Source organism: Tursiops truncatus, chromosome 14 (assembly GCF_011762595.2).
Source record: "Tursiops truncatus isolate mTurTru1 chromosome 14, mTurTru1.mat.Y, whole genome shotgun sequence".
Classification (NCBI taxonomy): Eukaryota; Metazoa; Chordata; class Mammalia; order Artiodactyla; family Delphinidae; genus Tursiops; species Tursiops truncatus.
This window is the reverse complement of record NC_047047.1, coordinates 82,038,706-82,060,108: the sequence shown is the minus strand read 5'-3', so window position 1 is coordinate 82,060,108 and position 21,403 is coordinate 82,038,706. Positions and strand designations below refer to the sequence as shown.

General features: G+C 38.9%; 1 protein-coding gene and 1 pseudogene across 6 annotated transcripts in view; both read right to left on the bottom strand.

Moving 5' to 3' along the window:
• The window catches only part of ADAM17 (ADAM metallopeptidase domain 17), a 52,115-nt gene that overhangs the window by 18,516 nt on the left and 12,196 nt on the right, over positions 1 to 21,403 (bottom strand). The window contains exons 1-9 of one of the 6 annotated variants that reach the window (XM_019943303.3): positions 17,818 to 18,905; positions 13,776 to 13,906; positions 12,893 to 12,981; positions 10,741 to 10,909; positions 9,569 to 9,702; positions 7,645 to 7,734; positions 5,596 to 5,709; positions 2,271 to 2,415; positions 2,074 to 2,162 (exon numbers count right to left, since the gene is read on the bottom strand). In XM_019943303.3, coding sequence (XP_019798862.2) covers positions 2,074 to 2,162; positions 2,271 to 2,415; positions 5,596 to 5,709; positions 7,645 to 7,734; positions 9,569 to 9,702; positions 10,741 to 10,909; positions 12,893 to 12,981; positions 13,776 to 13,906; positions 17,818 to 17,825 — 969 coding nt within the window. In that variant the 5' untranslated portion in view covers positions 17,826 to 18,905. Of the gene's footprint in view, positions 1 to 2,073; positions 2,163 to 2,270; positions 2,416 to 5,595; positions 5,715 to 7,644; positions 7,735 to 9,568; positions 9,723 to 10,740; positions 10,910 to 12,077; positions 12,326 to 12,892; positions 12,982 to 13,775; positions 13,907 to 17,817; positions 18,906 to 21,403 lie in introns of those variants that run through there. The other 5 variants (XM_019943302.3, XM_073791728.1, XM_033838043.1 and 2 more) reach the window with 5 other exon arrangements.
• LOC109551214 (ubiquitin-conjugating enzyme E2 Q1 pseudogene) lies at positions 17,661 to 19,246 on the bottom strand (annotated as a pseudogene).

The window sequence follows — 21,403 nt, the reverse complement described above, 5'->3', positions numbered from 1 at the left end:
TGGCCAATGACAATCTTAATGACCTAGAGGATTTTATTTATCAGAATCCAGTTAAAGGGCTGCACTGAACCGATGAGATCACCAGAGGATTTCTACCTGAATGTAACAATGAATTTGGCCAGTAAAGCTAAAAATGTTCCCGTATTTAACTGCAAAAAATAACAAATTTATTTACTGATTTTTTTCCTAAGGGGGGGGAAAAATCACTCCATAGAATCTGAAAAAATTTGTATGTATTTTGCAAGACATGGGAATTTTTTTTAAGACAGAGTCCCAATTCTGAAACCAGTGTGTTGAAGATTACCAAGTGTTTATATTAAAATGGTAGTAAAGAAAACTTGGCATTTTAGCAAAAAAGTACTCAAATCCTAAAGGTGCAATATGGAGAAGTGATTCCAAACTGTGCTTTGGAAAAATTCATTAGTGGATTCTCTAACAGACTGACACTTTAAAAACATCGAAGCAATTTATTTTTTGTTCTGTGTGTCTTATAATAGAAAAATTCTGGAAGACCAAGGAAAACATGTCATGAAATCAAACCATTGATGATGCTGTGATACCAAAAAGGTAAAGGAGTACCATAAGAAACAATTCTGGAAATTAAAAAGTTTCCAAAAACTGCTTAGTATATTTTTCTTCTCTCATCCCATTTCACTTTTTTTAAATCAACCAAAGTCCATAATTTATATTAGGGTTCACTCTGTGTTGCACTTTCTATGGGTTTTGACAAACACATAATGTCTTATATCCATCATTAAAGTATACAGAGTAGTTTCAACACCTGAAAAAATCCTCTGTGCTCCACCTATGCATCCCTCCCCACCTGGCGAAGCAACCACTGGCAACCACTGATCCCTTTCCTGCCTCCGTGGTTTTGCCTTTTGCGGAATATCATATAGATGGAATCAAACAGATTGGCTTCTTTTACTTCGTAATATACATTTACAGTTCCTCCATGTCTTTTTATGGCTTGATAGCTCTTTTTCTTTCTTTCTTTTTTTTTAAAGTGCTGAATAGTATTGCATTGTCTGGATGTAACAGTTCGTTTATCCATTCACCTACTGAAAGGCATCTTGGCTGCTTCCAAGTCTTGGCAGTTACTAATAAAGCCGTTATAAACATCCGTGTGCAGGTTTTTGTGAGGGCTCCTTTGAGTCAACACTAAGGAATATGGTTGCTGGATCCTATGGTAATACCAGAGTAAGTTCAGTTTTATGAGAAACTGCCCAACCACCTTCCTAAGTGACTGCACCATTTTGCATTTCCACAATCAAGTGTGAGAATTCACGTCGCTCCACATCCTCGCTAGCATTTGGTGTTACCAGTATTTTGGATTTTAGCCATTCTAATAGTTGTATAATGGTATCTGCTTGTTGTTTTTTTGTTTGTTTGCTTTTGTTTTTGTTTTTTGCAGTACGCGGGCCTCTCACTGATGTGGCCTCTCCCGTTGCAGAGCACAGGCTCCGGACGCACAGGCTCAGTGGCCATGGCTCACGGGCCCAGCCGCTCCACGGCATGTGGGATCTTCCCAGACCGGGGCACGAACCCGTGTCCCCTGCATCGGCAGGCGGACTCTCAACCACTGCGCCATCAGGGAAGCCCTGCTTGTTGTTTTGATTTGCAATTCCCTAACAGCATATAATGTTGAGCATCTTTTCATATGCTTATCTGCCATCTGTATATCTTCTTTGGTGAGGTGAGGTGTGTATTAAGATCTCTGGCCAATTTTTAAGTGGGGTTGTTCGGTTCTTTATTGTTGAGTTTTTAGTATATTCCTTATATATTTTGGATAGCAGTCCTTTAACAGGAGCTGTAGATGAAGGGCGCCAGAAGGGATGTCTTTAGGGAAAACAATAATCCCGACTTGTCTTAAAAGAAATTTGACAGCTAACAATTATTTTCTTCTTTATACTTTTTATTTTCATATTTCCCACTAAAAGCATACATCTTTTTAGGCAGAAACAAAAAACAGTATGTATAGCTTTTAAAAAAGATACCTAAATAAATATGTAATAGCTCAGGTCCTACTACAATAAAGTCAAAATCTACACTTTAAAAAATTAAAGAACATACCTTTGTAAGGATGGTTTTACCATAATTTTTTGTGCTGGTCAAACCACTATTCAAATAGATATTTTTCTTTCCAGTTGGACTATAATAAGCTACAGGAAAAAGGAAACAGAAACAAACTGCTTGTTCAATACAGAATTATAATATAATCCAATCACCTTGCTATCCCCACATATTCATACAACAAATGGAAAACTTACCCTTTGGGCAAACACCTCCATGACTGTTTGCTCTGGGAGAACCAACATAAGCTAATCCAAGAGTTCCCATATCAAAATCTTGGTAGGTGAAAAGATGTGCTAGGCAGACTTTAGATGCTTCTTCAGCTATATCAAAGCTAAATTGCTTTTAAAAAAACAAAGTACTCTTAATTAGATTGACAGTTACATCAGACTAAAAGATATATCAACTTAATATTCCAGAATACTACCATACTTTATGATTGCAATTTTTTTTACATTTTTTTAATTGAAGTGTAGTTGATAGACAGTATCATATAAGTTACAGATATAGTAATTCACAATTTTTAAAGCTTATACTCCATTTATAGTTATTATAGAATATTGACTATATTTCCCATGTTGTACAATATATCCTTGTAGCTTATCTTACACATAACAGTTTGCACCTCTTATCCCCTACCCCTATTTGCCCCTCCCACCCCCCCCAACTGGTAACCACTAATTTGTTCTGTGAGTCTGTTTCTTTTCTGCCACATTCACTAGTTTGTTGCATTTTTTATTTATTTGTTTGTTTGTTTGTTTCTTGGCCGCACTGGGCGGCACGTGGGACGTTAGTTCCCCAATCAGGGATGGAACCCGTGCCCCCTGCAGTGGGAGCGCCAAGTCCTAACCACTGGATCGCCAGGCAAGTCCCTTGTTGTACTTTTTAGATTCCATATATAAGTGATATCATATAGTATTTGTCTTTCTCTGACTTATTTCACTTAACATAACACCCTCCAAGTCCATCCATGTTGTTGCAGATGGCGAAGTGTCATTCTTTTTTATGGCTGAGTAGTATTCCTGTGTGTGTGTGTGTGTGTGTGTGTGTGTGTGTGTGTGTGTGTGTGTGTGTCTATATATATACGCCACATCTTCTTTATCCATTCATCTACTGATGGACACTCAGGCTGCTTCCATATCTTGGTAACTGTAAAAAATGCTATGAACATTGAGATGCCTGTATCTTTTCAAATTAGTATTTGTTTCTTTGGTCGACTGCAGTTTTTCACCAGCAATCACAAAATTGTGCGGTATAGTGCTCCTTACCTATGGTTCTCACTCATCTACACAGATGAGAAGCAGACTGTCATGGGGAGGGTGCAAAAGGGAAAGAGCCTGGAGCTTTTTATAGCATTTCGGAACTAGGAGGGTTGATGTGAACACATGCAGTTCAGCACCGGGGACACTCCAATTCTGCAAGGTGGAGGGCTTTGATACTTCTTCCAGAGGATCTCAGCACCTCATACCAAAACAAATCCCTCTAAAGGACTTCAAGGATTCTATTGGTTTTGTAGGGGTTTTAAAGTTTGCTTTGGTTTTACAATGTATAGGAGTTATAAACTTATAGGAAAACATATATACCTAGTTTTATGTTACTAAAATTAAGATAAAAATTCATTCAAGTCAACACTGGTGCTTTGGGTTTTTTTTTTCTTAAAAGGGGTCCACATATTACTTTATTTTTTTCATTTTTTAATTTTTTGGCCACACCACACGGCCTGCAGGACGCCAGTTCCAGACCAGGGACTGAATGCAGGTCCCCGCAGTGAAAGCACCAAGTCCGAACCACTGGACCGCCAGGGAATTCCCCAGAACGGGTCCACATGTTACTTTAAAAACCTCTACCATAACAGTCAGAGACTCCAACTTAAAAAGACTGATTTTTTTAATGCTTAAAATGAGTGGTCGGAAAGCCCCGTATAAGGAATGAGGTGTTCCCGGGAGCTGTCTCCCTAGCCACATAGGGATTTTGATAGTTCCATGATAATAGGCTTAGGCTCTGGGACACTCTCAGGAGCCTTAGGGAAGAGAACTGGAGAGGAGCATCTGCAGAGGCAAGTCATTCCCTTTTGCTCCTCCCCCGGTGTGAGTTGTCTGGAGGCCCACAGAAAAGCAGAGGTGGGATCGTTCAGCTGTCCTAGATGTCTGGAGATCTGGCCACTTGCTTTTGGCTTTGTCATCACTAGTTGTGTAACTGAACGTAGACAAGTCATTTAACCTTGCTGTTAATGGGCTGAATTGTGTCCACCTCCAAAATTCATAGGTCGAAGTCCTAAGTCCTAGCAGCTCACAATGTGACTGTATCTGGAGACAGAGCCTTCCTTTAAAGAGGTGATGGAGGTAAAATGAGGTCATGCAGGTAGGCCGAACCCAAAATGTCTGGTGCCCTTACACACACAAAGGGAAGACCATGTGAGGACACAGAGAGAAGACGGCCACCTACAAGCCAAGCAGACAGAACTCAGAAGAAGCTAACCTTGCCAACACCTTGACCTCAGACTTCCAGCCTCCAGAACCGTGAAAAGATAAACTTCTATTGTTTAAGCTGCCCACTCTGTGGGGCTTTATTACTGGCAGCCCTAACAGACCAGCACACTTGGCTGAGTCTCCTTAGAAGAGTAATGGTGCTATCTCAGACCCACGTTAGATAAGGTGTGTCAGAGTATTACACAGATACAGCACTCTATGGATCTCAACCTGATAATATCCTTTAATTCCATTCAAGCTTTGAAAACTTGATTTCGCTTTGGCCTTGTTGAGACTAACCAGAGAACCCAGATAAGCCACACTGCCTGGACCAACCCTAGAACCTATCAGATAAATAAAGATGTTGTTTTAAGCCGCCAAATGTGCAGTGATTTGTTACAGCAGCCATAGGAAACTAACACATTAACAACACAGCGAAAGATAGACACTATCACTTCACAGGTGGTCATTTTACAACAAAGCAATAGGACACACAGACAGAAACTGAGATCATGTGACAAAAAGGATAAATCATATCTTGTCAAGGCAAGAATCCATATGACATAGAATGTTTATGTTATCTTTAAATTTGTTACCAGAATAAAAACACAAAAATTTTAAATTTCCATAGAGAACTTTCAGATCTCCAAGTTATACTTCTACCATCTAATACATTTTCATACCATTTGGTAATTACTGACCTAAAAGATCTACTGATAAGCTTCAAAGAGACCTGAACTAACAAAATGGTGTGTAAAAAATCTGTAAGTTGGGTATCCATCTATTTTCTAAAGGCCTATTACTTCACTAGATTCGCAGAGATATTACGGTTAAGAAGCATTGCTTTGTAGCATTTCTTGCTTTCAGTTCTGCCCACCTTGCTGTCTGCCCTGCTACAGGGGATAAGGTCACTGTTGGATCAGCTGGGGTGGGCTGCCCCTGGTTTTCAGTCACCTTTCCTAAGATGCCCCTTCATTAATACAGACATGACCCACGTTTTTAGGAATCAGAAAATGGTGTTAAATAGTATCACTTTCAGGGTTCCACGACCTACCTCTAGCAGCATCTTCACGTCCCAAGCATCCTTTTCTTCATTTGGGTAACTTTTTGCCATATTGAAGTGCTTTTCACCAGGTCTTACCTCTTGTGGAGACTTGAGAATGCGAATCTATACTTAAAGAGATAAAATACTTAGAACACTTCAGAAAAAAGTCACAAGACTGAAATAATACGTCATTGTTTCAGCTATTCAAAAAAAGACCATCTACCATTCTTTAAAAAAAAAAGTTTTAGAGTCAAAATTCCATAAAATTCTTCAGCTCTAATATCTAATGTTTAATTTAAAAACAAACTGAGAAGCAAATGGTATGGAAAACACATATGTCAAAGAATGACTTATACATTTATAAATGTACTCCTAAAATTTTATTTCCTCTATATAGTTGGAAAACATGAAAACCTAGGTTCCATGAGCCTAAAATAATTTATTCCAACTACAGTCATTGATTCAGAGATACAGAACAATAAGATGTGCAGACCGCACACCACAGGAATAAGAGTACAAAAAATAAGGGCTTTTCCTTACACATACAGTACAAATTCATATTAATCCTAATTTTTTAAAAAAGGAACAAAGGTTTCTCTCCAAAGGAGATGAAACGTATAGGTTGGAAAATCTGGCAAAGGAACAGAGCCATGCTCAGCTCATTGTGTCCGGCATCTCTTCCAGATCTGCCTGCCTACAGAGGGGATACTGGGGTCTGCTCTGCCACCACGTGGTAAGCTCACTGGGGCGGCTCTGCAGCTTTGGCGGTGGGTGATCAAGATCAATTCTGCGATGAACCAGGTGAAGGCCCACTGTGACAGCATATCTAAACCACAGCCTCCAACCCACCTATCATCTTTAAAGAAACGGGTTTTTTAATCTCCTATCACACCTAATTTTTTCAATTGTTTCCAAATTTTAAAGCAAAAAGGAGCTTTATTTATTGGTCTTCTAAAACTCAAACATGATGCAGCTATTTTAAACAAGTGAGACAACTTTATTGTACCACAATGGAATAATCACCAACATATTCATGAAATGAAAAAGCAAGGTGCAAGAGTACAACATACCACGAATATGTCAAATACACACATATACAAACACATGCTATGCATGCATAAAATATCTCTGGAAAGATATGGATGAAACTAGTGACACGGATGTCTCTGGGGAAAGGAACTGGTTTGACAATGGGTAGAGGTTGAGGAGACTTACTTTTCACTGGCTTTTGTACCGTGTATATATTACCTATTCAAATAATAACTTAAAAAAGAAAATGCAAAACAGTAAAAGAATGGAAAAGGGGAAAATAATTCTCTTAGTTTTCTACAAGTACTATAAAAGTTTAGCATTTATAAGTATGATTTCAAATGCTTTTTTCTTTTTATTCTCTAAATTCTAACCTACAGAACCTATAAGAATATGTCTAGTTTAGTACAAAGAGCCTAGAAAAAATAGAGACAATAATTTCCTTAATTTACATGTCAGAATGTCTGTCCAAAGCAATACCCAATTTCAGAAGTCTTGTTAATCAGTCTTATCAATTTGGAACAATTTTTACTATGTGATATAATTAGGATGACATTAATACATCATTGCTGGACATACTCTATTGACAGATAAGAACTCAGGAGATTTTTGGGAAAAGAGATCTAATGGTTCTGTATGTATAAACGCCTTGCAAATGTACATAGTATTTTTAAGTAAATTTTCTAAGCATTCAACAATACGTGCTAGAATTCTAACTAAAGACATTAAGCATAATCATAGAAAACTAAAGCAAGGCAGGGGATAAAAAGGCTATGAATTCAGAAAAAAGAGAGATCATAGCAGCATAAGGCGGCTTTCTGCCTAAAATAAGCCTAAGAAAAGAATATTTCATAATCTATAAATAATATCAAAACACTGTTAAGTTTATCAGATAAAAATCACTGGCATTTCAGAATATTTATTTATGAGTAAAGTAGAAGGTAAGTTTCTGGGTTGTGAAAACAAGTGACAAATATTTACAACACATAGCTTAGCTGAGTATTATAACCCACATCCATTGATAAATACCTGCTCTATCTGTATTCCATAACCTTTAAAACCTGCATTGTCCCATGAAGTGTTCCGATAGATGTCATCAACTCTGTCAATTAGCTCTATCTGTGTGTATAAAAGGGCAAGAGAAAGACATTATGTATATCTTTACCACTCTTTGCAATGTAATATAAGTTCTGTAGGGGTAAAAAAAAAAATCAGTTCAGATAAAATACCATTGTAAAAGTTTCACCAATTACAAAAACTTGCATTAAGATGTTACGCTTTACGTTCACAGCGCTAATAAAGAAATTATTCCTAGCCTCAAACTTAAAATGTTGGTACCAGAATAGAGCAGTGGTACAGTTCATCCCAAATTTCAGGTAATCAACTGCACAGGGAACCAAAATATCAAGTAACAAGTTTTTTAAAAACTGCCATTCCAGTCAACTACAGAAATGAAAGTTAAAAGTCAATCAATTTACCTAAAATATTCCTAAAAATAAGTACTCTGTTCATCCTATCTCTTGCCACGTACCTCAGAAAAACATCTTCTTCAGAAAGAGGTAAGGAACAGTGACAGATACTGCTAACCCTACACCAGACCCTCCCTGGGCAAAGTTCAGCACCGAGGACCAGGTAGAAACAGAGAGAGAGGAATGAGGTCTCACCACACCTCCTTTCTCCTGTCCTCTGATTTGGGGAGGGGGAAGGTGGGTAGAGCTACTGAGGGAGGAGCCACGGTACAATAGCCAAGGACAATTCAAACTACTGAATATATAGGAACAGAATACTCATTACCAATCTGCTCCTCAAAGAGAAGGTTTTATTGTTCAAAAACTGGGTAAATGAGGTTTGCTCTGGCAGCTGTGAAGCACATTATACGTCTAAGAAATTGTTCTTTGCTTACAGTAACTGTAAACCAAGAAATGCAATTTTTAACACCAGACCTCTCATTATATTCATATTCTTGGTGTAATGAACAAAGAAGCAAACTAAGAGCCCCTAATACAAAACCCATACTAAGAAAGCATCTTTTCAAGAAGGACTCTCTTACTTAGGAACAAGAACTATAGTGACTTCACACACTACTCCTACTACCCTCATAATAAATTCACTGGACATGGAAGGGAAGGGAAAGAAGGGTGAGGAAGGGCACAAAAAAACACAGAATGGGAATAGCAAGGCAAGGAGAAAGACGTCTTTGCTGCACCGGGCTCTGCACTACGAATGAATAGCTGCATTCTCTTATTCCCTCAACATCATTTCTGTCAGTGCCAAGTTATCACGAGGAATGAGGTCATACTGACAAAAAAATGTCAATGAAATATGATTCCCTTGACTTTTAAAATTACAATAGTAAATGCTTAAAAATCCAGCATCAATACTTCTGTAATCCTGCCTGCAAATCTTTGCCCTATAGTTATGACCACAAAAGCCCCATCTATTTCATCCAGTTATAGTCCAACAATTAGCTATTTTATACCAGTACAACATAAACCAAATTGACCAACTCCTCTGATATATACATATAAGCAAAGATAATACACACAAGTTCATACAAATATCAATACTTTTTTCCCCCACTCTGGAGCATACATCCATACGTGTCACCAACAGGATCACTGCCATTATAGCAGAGATGTTTTCACAGAGTTCACTTCTATAAAGGAAGGCCTACGTTATGAACTTTCCCTAAACATAATATGCATAAAAATTCTGATGTGCAGAAAATCTTAGTTGAAAGGCAAAATGGGGTTTCAAAAATTTGAAACTAGAATCTCTATACAATAATGTAAGAACCTCAGGTGACAGCCCTCAAATATTCTAGGGAATGACAGAGCATCTGAAACAGATCTCATTTCACTACGTTCAAATTATAGCAGTCTTCTCTTAAATGGAATTTGCCTACCTACGTGAGCTTTTTTGTCCATTACCTCATCCAGTATCAAACACTTACCAAGTAGTTTGTAGTTGTACTCTCTTCCCCTCTGCCCATGTATCTGTAAAAGCGATGATCTGCTACCACCAATAATTTACACGTGTTCTTCAGGGGATTAGGGTCAGCTCTTCTCTTCACCCGATGAACAAGCTCTAATATGAATTTGGATGCACTATTAAATCAAAATTCATCAAAACAAGGAGTGTTTTATAGTAACATTTTAAATCTACTGTATTTTTGAAACAAATATTATTTGAGCTCAGTATCCTTAACGGTATCTTGAACAGGAAAACACTTTGGAGAAAGACAAAAAGTGAAAAGTAATGTAAGGTTTTCAAATTGTAGAATTCAAAACCAAGGAAAAGTGCAAAAGTACTTAACAGAATAAAACAATCACCTATCTATTGCTGGGCTATGAAGGTGTCATTTTCTTCTAGAAGAAGTCTACAAATTAAAAATTACAGTAAAAATATCCAGATAATCAAACATTAAAAAATTAGTGGGGATTCCCTGGCAGTCCAGTGGTTAGGACTCCACACTTTCACTGCTGAGGGTGCAGGTTCAATCCCTGGTCGGGGAACTGAGATCCCACAAGCCATGGAGGGCAGCCAAAAAAAAAAAAAAAAAAATTTGAAAAATTATTTTGTGTCAACAGGTCATTTTTTCTTATCAAATAATCACACTGTTTAAGAATTTAGTTATATACTAAAATGCTAGTAATATTTTTCTAAAGTTTTCAAAAATGAGGACAGAATATTTCTCCAAGATGGGTAGATGGTCTTTAAATGACTCTAAATTCATCTGTCCCAAGACTGATAATTTTCTTCTTTCTGAACAGGACAGACCTCTCTTGCTACGAACTAATTTCTTATAAACATATCTGAAGATTGTTTTTTCACAGTACTATTCTGTCATTTCTAAATACCTACAAATGAAAATATTTTCCCTCAGATTATTCAATTTCCCCTTTCCCCAATCTTTTTAAAAGTCCAATCTTTATTGCCATCATTATTTTCTAGTGTTTTCAATTCTTACAGAAAAAACATCAAGAAATTTCTGAACAAAACTATTTTCAAGCCAAATACTATAATTACTTGATAATCGTGTTCCTTTTTATCAATTAACAACCACCCACCGAAGACAACTGTTATGCTTGCTTCTTATTTGAAATATATTTTTCTTAGTCTTACCATCAGGTGGCTCTCTGCCTACCAGCCCTTTTGGAAGCAACTCTTCATTATCCGCCTTTATATAACCACACACTTTTGGAGACTGCAAACGTGAAACATTCTTGATATCTTCAGATTTATAAACTAACACTCTTTTGTCTTTAGTATCATTAATTAGTCTCCAAAGTGGCTAAAATAGAAAACAAATATAACTGAGATGGAAAATATAAAAATTCCTAAATATTCAAGCCTTACAACATCCCTTCCCTATTTTTAGATAACATTCATTCCCAGGTTAAGTAAACTGACTAGTCAAAACAAAGTTCTTCTCTGTAAGGACAATGGTCTCATCAGAACCAGACAGCCCATACAGAAAAGATTCTGCGTATGTATATGTGTGTGTGTATGTATCTCCATATCCGTCACAGAAATGAAAATCAAAACCTCAAGGAGACCACTTCATACCCACTAGGATGGCTGTAATCAAAAAGACATGTAACAACAAGTACTGGCATGGATGTGGAGAAACCCTCATCTACTGCTGGTGAGAATGGAATACGGAATATAAAATGCAGTAACTGTAAAATGGTGAGAATGTAAAGGGCAGCCACTATGGAAAACAGTCTGGCAGTTCCTCAAAAGGTTAAAAACAGAATTACCATATGACCCAACAATTCCACTCCTAGTATATTATATACCCAAGATCAATGAAAATATATGCTCACATAAAAACCTGTTCACAAATGTTCATAGCAGCATTATTCATAACATAAGTAGAAATAACACTAATCTCCAACTGATGAATGAATAAGCAAAATGTGGTATATCCAAACAATGGAATATTATTTGGCAATAAAAAGAAATGGTGTACTTGACACATGCTATAACATGAATGAACACTGAAAACATTCGAAATGAAAGTAGCCAGACACAAAAGACCACATGTTGTGTGACTGCATTTTTATGGAAATGACCAAGCAAATCTAAAGAAACAAAAAAGACAAATCTAAAGAGACAGAGAGTAGATTAGTGGTTTCCTAGAGCTGGGAGGGTTGGGGCGAGGGGGAAGTGGGCTTCTAAGTAATAAACCACTTTTTCAATTTAAAAATTATTAATCTCATGCAAAAGTACTTCAATAAACCTGATGAGTTTACTTTTAAGTGAACATCTCACAGGGAAATGTTAATTATGGTCATTTTTGTACTTAGTGAAACCGAGAGATACGGATGGAAAGAGAATTCCTAATTGTCCCAAAGGGTATTTGGAAAAGTGAGGAATCTGAGCAAAATTAACTTGGATCCTAAATGCACCCATTTTGGATTAAGAATTAATAGATGATCCTAAGGAAATAAGCAAACCTGTGCACTGTGGCAGAAACAACGCTGTGCATTCCCCACACGGTTTTATCTTTCTGAGCACAAGAGATTATCTTCCCCAGCCTCCTTTGTAGGCAGGTCAGAGACAAGAGTTTCTGGAACGTGGGTGGAAGTGATGTAGGCCACTTGCAAGCCTGGCCATAAAAATCCCCTGTGGGATCCTCCAGCTGTTTCCCTTCTGCGGCAACCTCAGAGAATATGTGTCCATGTTCCAGAGTATTCTCATTTTCCTAGAGACGCAGAAACACTTCAACCCACAGATCTGTAGCAGACGTTTTGTTTTCTGGACTAGTATCTGACATACAGCCATGTGTCTCACACAAATGTGGCCAGTTTGCTCTTGGTTTCTACTGCTAGGATTTCAATGGAAGAATGGCCAGAGCCTGAGTTTCCTACAGTTTCCTCTTTTAACTTCTCAAGACTATGAACTATCACCTTTTATAGATCTTGCATTTCCAGAGCATCTAGGAAAGAAGATTTCATCTTCATCTTTGAGAAGGATTATTAGAGAAAGAATAAAGAAAAAATGAGGCAGTTCCTCTTCCCATTATCCATCTCACATGTGACTTTCAATTACTGTACTTAAAAATACAGAGTGCATCCTATGACAGCATCTTAGATATATAAAATATATGTATATTTTTTAATCATCTATTTGTCTGGTTTAAAAAAAATGTAAATACAAGGAGAAGAGAAGTTCAGTATAAAGACCCTTTTCTTCTTAAAACAACTGCATAATGGCTTTCTAAACATCAGAGATACATGCTCCTGATAAAAATATTCACATGTAGACTTACCTCTACATTATATTCCACCCCATCTGTGTTGATTCTTATTGTGATATCATCATCTCCTATGTGGGCTAGAACCCTAGAGCCAGGCTCACCTTAAGAGAAAAAAAAAGTCATTACTAAAAAATATTTAAATCAAAAAATAAACTATGCACTATCAATAAAAATCAAGCAAGCCCTTCTACAGAGTGGAATGTGCCCAGGCACTGTGGAGATGTAAAAAACACAGGCCCAGAAAGCAGCTGGGTTTTCTCACTCCTAAGGAGGAGCCACAACTCTAGTCATTTGAAATCGGCCTCTTTCCCTGAAGCCTCTTATGAGAATTACCTAGCGTGTTACAGAACAAAACAAACAAGGGTACATTTTCTTCTGGAATAACTTTACCTACTTTGGGGTAAGAAAGAGGAAGCAGAAAGCATGATTCAGAATATACAGGTCTTGAACTGTACTACTTGGGTATTTTAGTGCCATTTTTTTCATATTGCAGAAAATTTTCCAGAAGTAAACTGCAATTGCTTGTTTAATATATTTTCTTAAATAAATACATGACAGGATCACAGAGTCAATTATTTTATCTCCTATCTTCCTTGTTTACAATCTCATAAGGGAAGTCGACAATCCCTCCCTGAAGACAAAAGGTTAAATTCGTATGACTTAAGAGGAAATCTGTTGTAATCATGAAAATAGCCAGTTAGTATGACATACTGGATAATACTCATTTCCTCCTGTTTTAATGTTTCTGCTTCCAGATTTACAAAGCTCAAATAGAACAAACAATAACACTTCTTTGACACCCCTTTTTCCTCCCCTCAAAAAAGAATATACAATCTAGTTCAATCTGGACACCTAACCCCCAAGCACAAAGGCAAACAAATGAGCACCTACTAACCAACCACATGTCCATTGAAGAAGTCCTGCCATTTGACGGGGTACTCGCTTTCATCTTTCCCATCTACCACCACGACTTTGAAATTTTGGGAAAAGCGTTCAGTACTTGATGTCAGGTATAATTTAAAATGCCTAAAGAAAGAATGCATCTGAACTTTAAGCACATAAAACAGAGGCCTAATTTTCATTTAATTAAACTTACTTAAGAAAAAACTTGACATGAGTTTACATTAACGAAGTACTATGCAAGTTATAACTACTGTTTTACTTAGTTATAAGGTACTTAGAGTGTTGTTATCTCCAGTAAAGACAAAACAGACTAGTTTCTTTAGTTGTAAGAACTTGGCAGACCAAAAGGAACTAAAAGTGGGGGGGGGAAAGATCCAAAGAGCTTATATATTCATCTTTTCTGGAGACTCGGAAAAATAAAGAAACACAACTGGATAGTTTAAGCTGGAGTTCTGCTTATCTTAAAAATTTAGGGAAGACTGATATTACTGGATACTTTATTGAACACCTACTCAGTGCTAGCTACTCTGTACGCTGTCTCCACCTCACACAGTAAAAACTGAGATTAATCAACATGCTCAAGTTTCCACAGCTGATAAACAGAGGAACTGAACACTGAACCTGGCTTTTACTTCAAACGCCTGCACTCCACTGCCTCCAGCAACCAGCTGCTCTTACTGCTGCACAAAATTAATAAATATGCTACTTTCCATGTTTAAAAGCAGCCATGCTTCTTTTCTCCTTCTAAGGAGAACTTACCTTGAAAAAAGTAATCCACAATTACCATGAGGAAAATAAGTATCAGGTATCCAACAAAGATATCAAAATACACACTCCAGTTCTTTAGTTGGTTTAAATACTCTTTTTTTTTTTTTTTTTTTTTTTTTGTGGTACTCAGGCTTCTCACTGTTGTGGCTTCTCCCTTTGCGGAGCACAGGCTCCGGACGCGCAGGCTCAGCGGCCATGGTTCACGGGCCCAGCCACTCCGCGGCATGTGGGATCCTCCCGGACCGGGGCACGAACCCGTGTCCCCTGCATCGGCAGGCGGACTCTCAACCACTGCGCCACCAGGGAAGCCCTAAATACTCTCTTGTACAAGTTTCATTCCTGACATAAAAACTGGACATGGTGAGCAAGAATTTTCAATGATCATTTACAAAATCCTTTCAATGTACCCAAGAACACCAAAGATAAAGATATGGTTTTTATCTCAGCCACAGGAACTAATTTTGTCAGCTATGGTGTTGAAAATATAAAATGTTACAGGTTTGGTAAATCGAAACTGCCAGGAAGAATCCAGAGTGGGACTATCTCCATGGCAACACTTTTTTTTTTTTAACTTTTTGAGCATAACAAGGTAACTTCAGTTTGTTTGTGGTTTTTTTTAATGGTCATTGGGAAGGAGACACAATAGAACATAATCTCAGAAAACCTTGGAACATTTTCTCCTGCTACCTTAAAACGTACCTTCCCACACACAGTTATGATTTTTTTCCCGTCAGTCATGCTGAGAACTTTGAAAAGAAAAGCATCCCTCCTGGGAATTCCCAGTGGTTAGGACTCTGTGCTTTCACTGCCAAGGGCGTGGGTTCGATCCCTGGTTGGGGAACCAAGATCCTGCGAGCCGGGTGGCACGGCCAAAAACAAACACAAGAAAACAGAACAACCACCACCACCAAAAAGAGCATCCCTCTTTTGAATGCCTTATTAGTTAGTTTTAGACTCTCTAGGAGTCTCAATACTATTTTTGCTTAATGTTCTTTCCAGGAAAATCACTAGAATTGCACTCTTCATTTTCTACATTAATCTTCTATGTCGTAAAGAAAAGGACCAAGTGTTGGTAAAATTCCTGTTTCTTGAGTTTCCAATCTTCACCTTTGAGCTATAAAACCTCCAACAGGATATGTCAGTCAGAACTTACAGTTTACTTTATCCTTCCCAAATTATGTGAAATCGTGTACTTACAGACTTCCTTTAGCAATTTATCTTTCTGACTTTTAAGGATTTACAGTGACTACAAACTGGTGTTAATCAGTCTGAATTAACATTATTTTCGTATCTTTTTCTGGGGTATATACTGTAAAATGATCACCACAATAAGTCTAGTTAACATCCATCACCGCACATAGTTTTTTTTCTCGTGATGAGAACTTTTCAGATCTACTCTTTTAAGGTCTAACTTTCAAATATGTAGTATAGTATTATTAACTATAGTCACCATGCTATACATCATTACATCCTCATAACATGTATGTTATAACTGGAAGTCTGTACCTTGTATCTATTTTTTTATAGTGTTTTATTTATTTTTGGCTGCGTTGGGTCTTAGTTGCAGCACGCAGGCTCAGTAGTTGCGGTGCGCAGGCTCAGTTGCCCCGCAGCATGTGGGATCTTAGTTTCCCGACCAGGGATCAAACCTGCGTCCCCTGAAATGGAAGGTGGATTCTGAACCACTGGACCACCAGGTAAGTCCCCATCATATCTATTTTTAATGGTCCATTTAGCTGGGTATATATCTCTCTCCTTCCTTCCTCCCTTTCTTTGTGGCTACACTGGGTCTGCATTGCTGCACGCAGGCTTTCTCTAGCTGTGGCGAGCTGGGGCTACTCTTCGTTGCAGAGCACAGGCTTCTCATTGCGGTGGCTTCTCTTGTTGCAGAGCATGGGCTCTAGGCACGCGCGGGCTTCAGTAGTTGCGGCCTGCGGGCTCTAGAGCGCAGGCTCAGCAGTTGTGGTGCTCGGGCTCAATTGCTCTGCGGCATGTGGGATCTTCCCAGACCAGGGCTCGAACCCATGTCTCTTGCACTGGCAGACGGATTCTTAACCACTGTGACACCAGGGAAGTCCCCACTTTCATTTCTTTATCAGTTCTAGCCCTCTTCAAATATTTTGAGATATTTCACTTTTTGTTTGCTTGTTTGCTTTGTAACAACAGAATTTCATTTCTCGTGGTTCTGGAGGCTGGGAAGGCCAGGATCAGGGTGCTGGCAGATTCAGTGTCTGGTGAGAACCACTTCCTGGTTCAGAGACAGCTACCTTCTCACTGTGTCCTCACATGGCAGAAGGGATAAAGGAGTTCTCTGGGGCCTCTTTTATTTCATGTTTTATTTTATTTTATTTTTTGGCCACATGGCATATGGGATCTTAGCTCCCTGACTGGGGATCGAACCCACGCCCCCTGCAGTAGAAGTGTGGAATCTTAACCACTGGACCACCAGGCAAGTCCCTGGGGCCTCTTTTAAAAAGGCACTAATCTCATTCATGAGGGTTTCACCCTCATGACCTAATCACCTCCCAGAGGCCACGCCTCCTAACACCATTGCATTGGGGGTTAAGATTTCAACAGATGCATTTGTGGGGACACACACAGTCTACAGCAGTCATTTTCACAGTGGACCACCAGGTCAAAAGGGCATAAACACCCTCCAGTTTCTGTTTCTCCTGAGGCCTGGGAATTCATCTCTTCCTAGGTTCCTGTGTATATTTCTTTTCTTTTTTTATTGAAGTATAGTTTATTTACAATATTGTGTTAGTTTCAGGTACACAGCAAAGTGATTCAGTTATATATCTATATATATGTATACATCTATATTTTTTTCCCTATTCTTTTCCATTATAGTTTATTATAAGATATTGAATATAGTTCCCTGTGATACACATAAATCTTTTATTTTATATACAGTAGTGTGCATTCTGTAAATCCTATAATCCCAATTTATCCACCCCCTTCCCCTTTGGTAACCATAAGTTTGTTTTCTACGTCTGTGAGTCTGTTTCTGTTTTGCAAGTGAGTTCACTTGTACTAATTTTTAGATTCCACATATAAGTGATATATAACAGGTATAACTTTTTCCAAAAAAATTATAACATTATCAAAATAGTATTAAAATATTTGTATTCATTATTTTTTTTCAAATTAACAAACTGTAATTGTTTTCCCAAAGATACATTTTTTTTTCATATACACCCATCATACACTGTAACCCAAAAAAGCAGTGTACATGAAATAAGAGAAAATAAATGAAAAATCCTTACCAAAGCATAGGTAAGGAGGCTCTAGGCTGGAGCACAGCTGAGTTTCCAGCAATGTAAGGAGGCTCAAAAGTTTCTTTTAAGAATGCCTGCTAGCAAGGGCTCCAGCCAGGTGGTTGGTTGGTCTGTAAGTCAGTCTTGAGTACTTGAAACAGTTCTGTAGTTTTTGTTTTTTTTTCCTTAGCATTTAGAATAGCCATCATTGTCCTGCAATAGGCAGAGCTATTACGTCCAGGAAAAATGAGGGCGGGAACCACAGAGGCAGCATGAGATCCAAATACAGCATTCAAAGGTAATTGGTCCAGTGGTGCCTAGGGAAGGAGGAAGGGGATGGCACTCCCGGGTTAGCCATCTTCCTTCGGGGGTGTGTACTAGCCGTTTTCTTCATGGATCTGCACCAAGGACTTGTAGGACTGCTGTGCTCTTGTCAGGCTATACTGAGATTTGCTGGCTCCAAACTGCACTCGTGCTTTTCCCTTCACCAGTGTGGCACTGATCTGCATGGTCGCTGACTCTCTTCACTGCTCCAGCCCTGCTTGGTGAGAAGTTCCATGCAGATGGCACCTCCGCCCAGAACATACCCCCGGAGAGGACTGGAGACACAACCCTGACAAACGGCGCCTCAAAGGGAAAGTTATCTTTAAAAGAAAAGTTAAGTAGAATGAAGTCAGCTCCTTTTTTCTCTTTGAGGATCTGGAGATCGTTGTGCAAAGCGCTGTCCTGGTCAACTTTGAGGAGTCTGACATTCCAATCATACAGACTGTCATTCACGAGTTCGACTGCATAGTTTCCACCTCTGAAACTCTGTGATGGGTATATATCCCTGAGCTCCTTCATCAGCCGGCCAGTAGCCTGCACCGAGCCAGACACCGCACCATTTAAGGAATCTTGCCTCAGGTTCTTTTTAATTTTCTCTGGTATGGCCAAGTCTTCTTTTCCGATGCCGTCATCTTCAGACTTCTTGCCCTCAGCTGGCTCTTCTTCTTTCATTTCATAGTGATCAGCAGCCAAGTTAGGGTCATCGGACTCCACTGACCAGGTGGGGGCACAGCAGGGTACGACTCCATGATGTTGCAGTGGATGCAGACGGGATCCCCAGGCACTGACCCCCGTGGGGGGAGATGCGGTTCAGGCGCGGCCCCCTCACCCCGGCCCCTCCGGCCCCAGCCAGCAGGAACTCTCAGCTCAGCTCGTCCAGGCAGGCTCTGGCAAGGCGGAAGCGCTCGTGGCCGCAGTGAAAGGTGGACTCGGGCAGGGCCCCCGCCCCGGACCCACCCCCTGGGCCGCCCCCCGGTGCCACTCCCTGGCCCCCCGGCTGCTGCCCCTGCGGCTGCCCCTGCGACTGCGGCTGCCCCTGCGGCTGCGGCATCCTCCGCTCCGCTCCGGGGCCGGCGAGCTGGGAGCCTCCGGCCTCAGCCGCCACCGCCCTCATTACTTTAATAGTAATACTATTTCTTGATTTATAAAAAAGAGGGAATGTAACTTCTGGGTAAATTTCAAAGTTTTTTTTCCCCATAAGATTACTCTTTAACTCATCATACAATCTCTCAGTGTTTCCATGCTTTTTCAACCACTAATAATCACATCAAAATTTAATGTTATGATCTTAAATTATTTTGCTTTCGTCTACCATCTAAAAACAGAACATCTCATTTACCATCACCATCAAATAATGAGTGGCTTCATATAGGCAGTTCAGCACTCTACAATTTGATCATTTCAAGTATCCCATTTTTTTTTTCTTTTAAGCTTCAATAACACAGTAGAACAGAAAAGAAAGGGTATGGGCTTTGGATTCTGACATACCTGACTCAAATCCCGCCTCCACCACCGACTTGCTGTTTGATCTCTGCCTTAACTTCTGAACCTAATTTATCTTCATCTATACGTGGAAGTAATACCAACTACTAACTGAAGGGTTTTGAGGGTTAAATGAAATAAACTACTTTAAAGTACCCGGTACTAAGTTCTCATATATTGTTAGATACATTTCCTGTTAAACATTTAAGATGAAAATTTAAATTATAAATTTCTCTGCTTCCTTACACAGAGGGAAGATAAGGAGATGTTGTTTAACATTTCCTTAATGAATCAATGGCATCTATGAAACACGAAAGAGAAGTATGTTAGGCTATGGCAGCGTCTGACCCTAGAGTAAGGATTCTACAGGCTACCTCAAGTCTAACTTCAAAAGAAACCCAGAAAACTAAACTTTGAGTTCTTATCATTTTAAAGTCTTCTCCCTTCCTCCTTTGCTCCTACTCATTTCTCGCTGCTACGTCTCCACTCCTTTGTCAAACTCTTCATCAGCATAGCAGAAATAACACAAGTTTTGGAAGTCAGACTTGTGTTCAAATCCTTTAACTTCCACTTTCTAGCTGAGTGACTTTGGGCAACCTACCTAACCTCTCTGAGCCTCAGTTTTTCTTTGCCTTCAAAAAGGGAGTAACAAAGACTTCTATGCAAAGTATGGTGAGAATTAGAGATAATATATGTAAAGTGCCTACTGAAGTAAATACCTGATAAACTATAGCTATTATTAATATCACCACTCTGCTCAAATTTGCTATAGGTGAAGCTAGATAACCTATACTGCAATATTTTGACATAAAATCCAACAAAAAGAAATCATTCAAAAATAATCTTCCCTGGTGGCTCAGTGGCTGAGAGTCCGCCTGCCGATGCAGGGGACACGGGTTCGTGCCACGGAGCGGCTGGGCCCGTGAGCCACGGCCGCTGAGCCTGCGCATCCGGAGCCTGTGCTCCGCAACGGTAAAGCCCACAACAGTGGGAGGCCCGCGTACCGCAAAAAACAAAATCAAAAACAAAAATAATCTAAGGATGATGGCAATAACTAGGAAAAATAAAAAGATATAGTAAAAATATTTGCATAAAATATCAGTAACACATGTGATGATGGATTCATTTCCTTAATACCAAGCACTACTACAATTCAGCAACCCAAAGGATAAACCCAACAGAAAAATGGTAAATGGATACGAAAAGGCAGACAGAAAAATAAATTATAAACACATGAAAAGATGATCAATTTTACACAAAATTAAAATCAAAACATTTGTGAGGTACCATCCCCTTTCAGAGCAAGAAAAGTCAAAGGCTGATAAAACCTAGTATTGGCAAAAGGATAACAAGAAAGAGGTAAACTCACACACCGTTGCCAGAAGAATAAATTGGTCTAATGTCTTTAGGAGGAAACATGTCAACATCAATAAACATTTATAATATGTATACCCTTGATCCAGTACAGTAATTCACCTTTTAGGAATGTATCTTATAAAAATACCTAGATTGGGTAAATGTATAAAGATATTCACTGGAGCACTGTTTGTTACAGGAAAAAAAATCACTTTGATTAAACAGTATCCATCTGTATGGTACTAGTCAACAAACTGTCATAATTTTACGCAATAGGAACATTTATGCAGCTGAGATAAATCTATGTTATCTATATCACCTACATATATATAGATCTATATGCAAAAAATATGCATTAAAATCTTTTGGAAGTTTATACAGGAAACTTGCTGGGTCTGGGAAGTAAAAACTTCTCACACCCTCTATAGTTTTG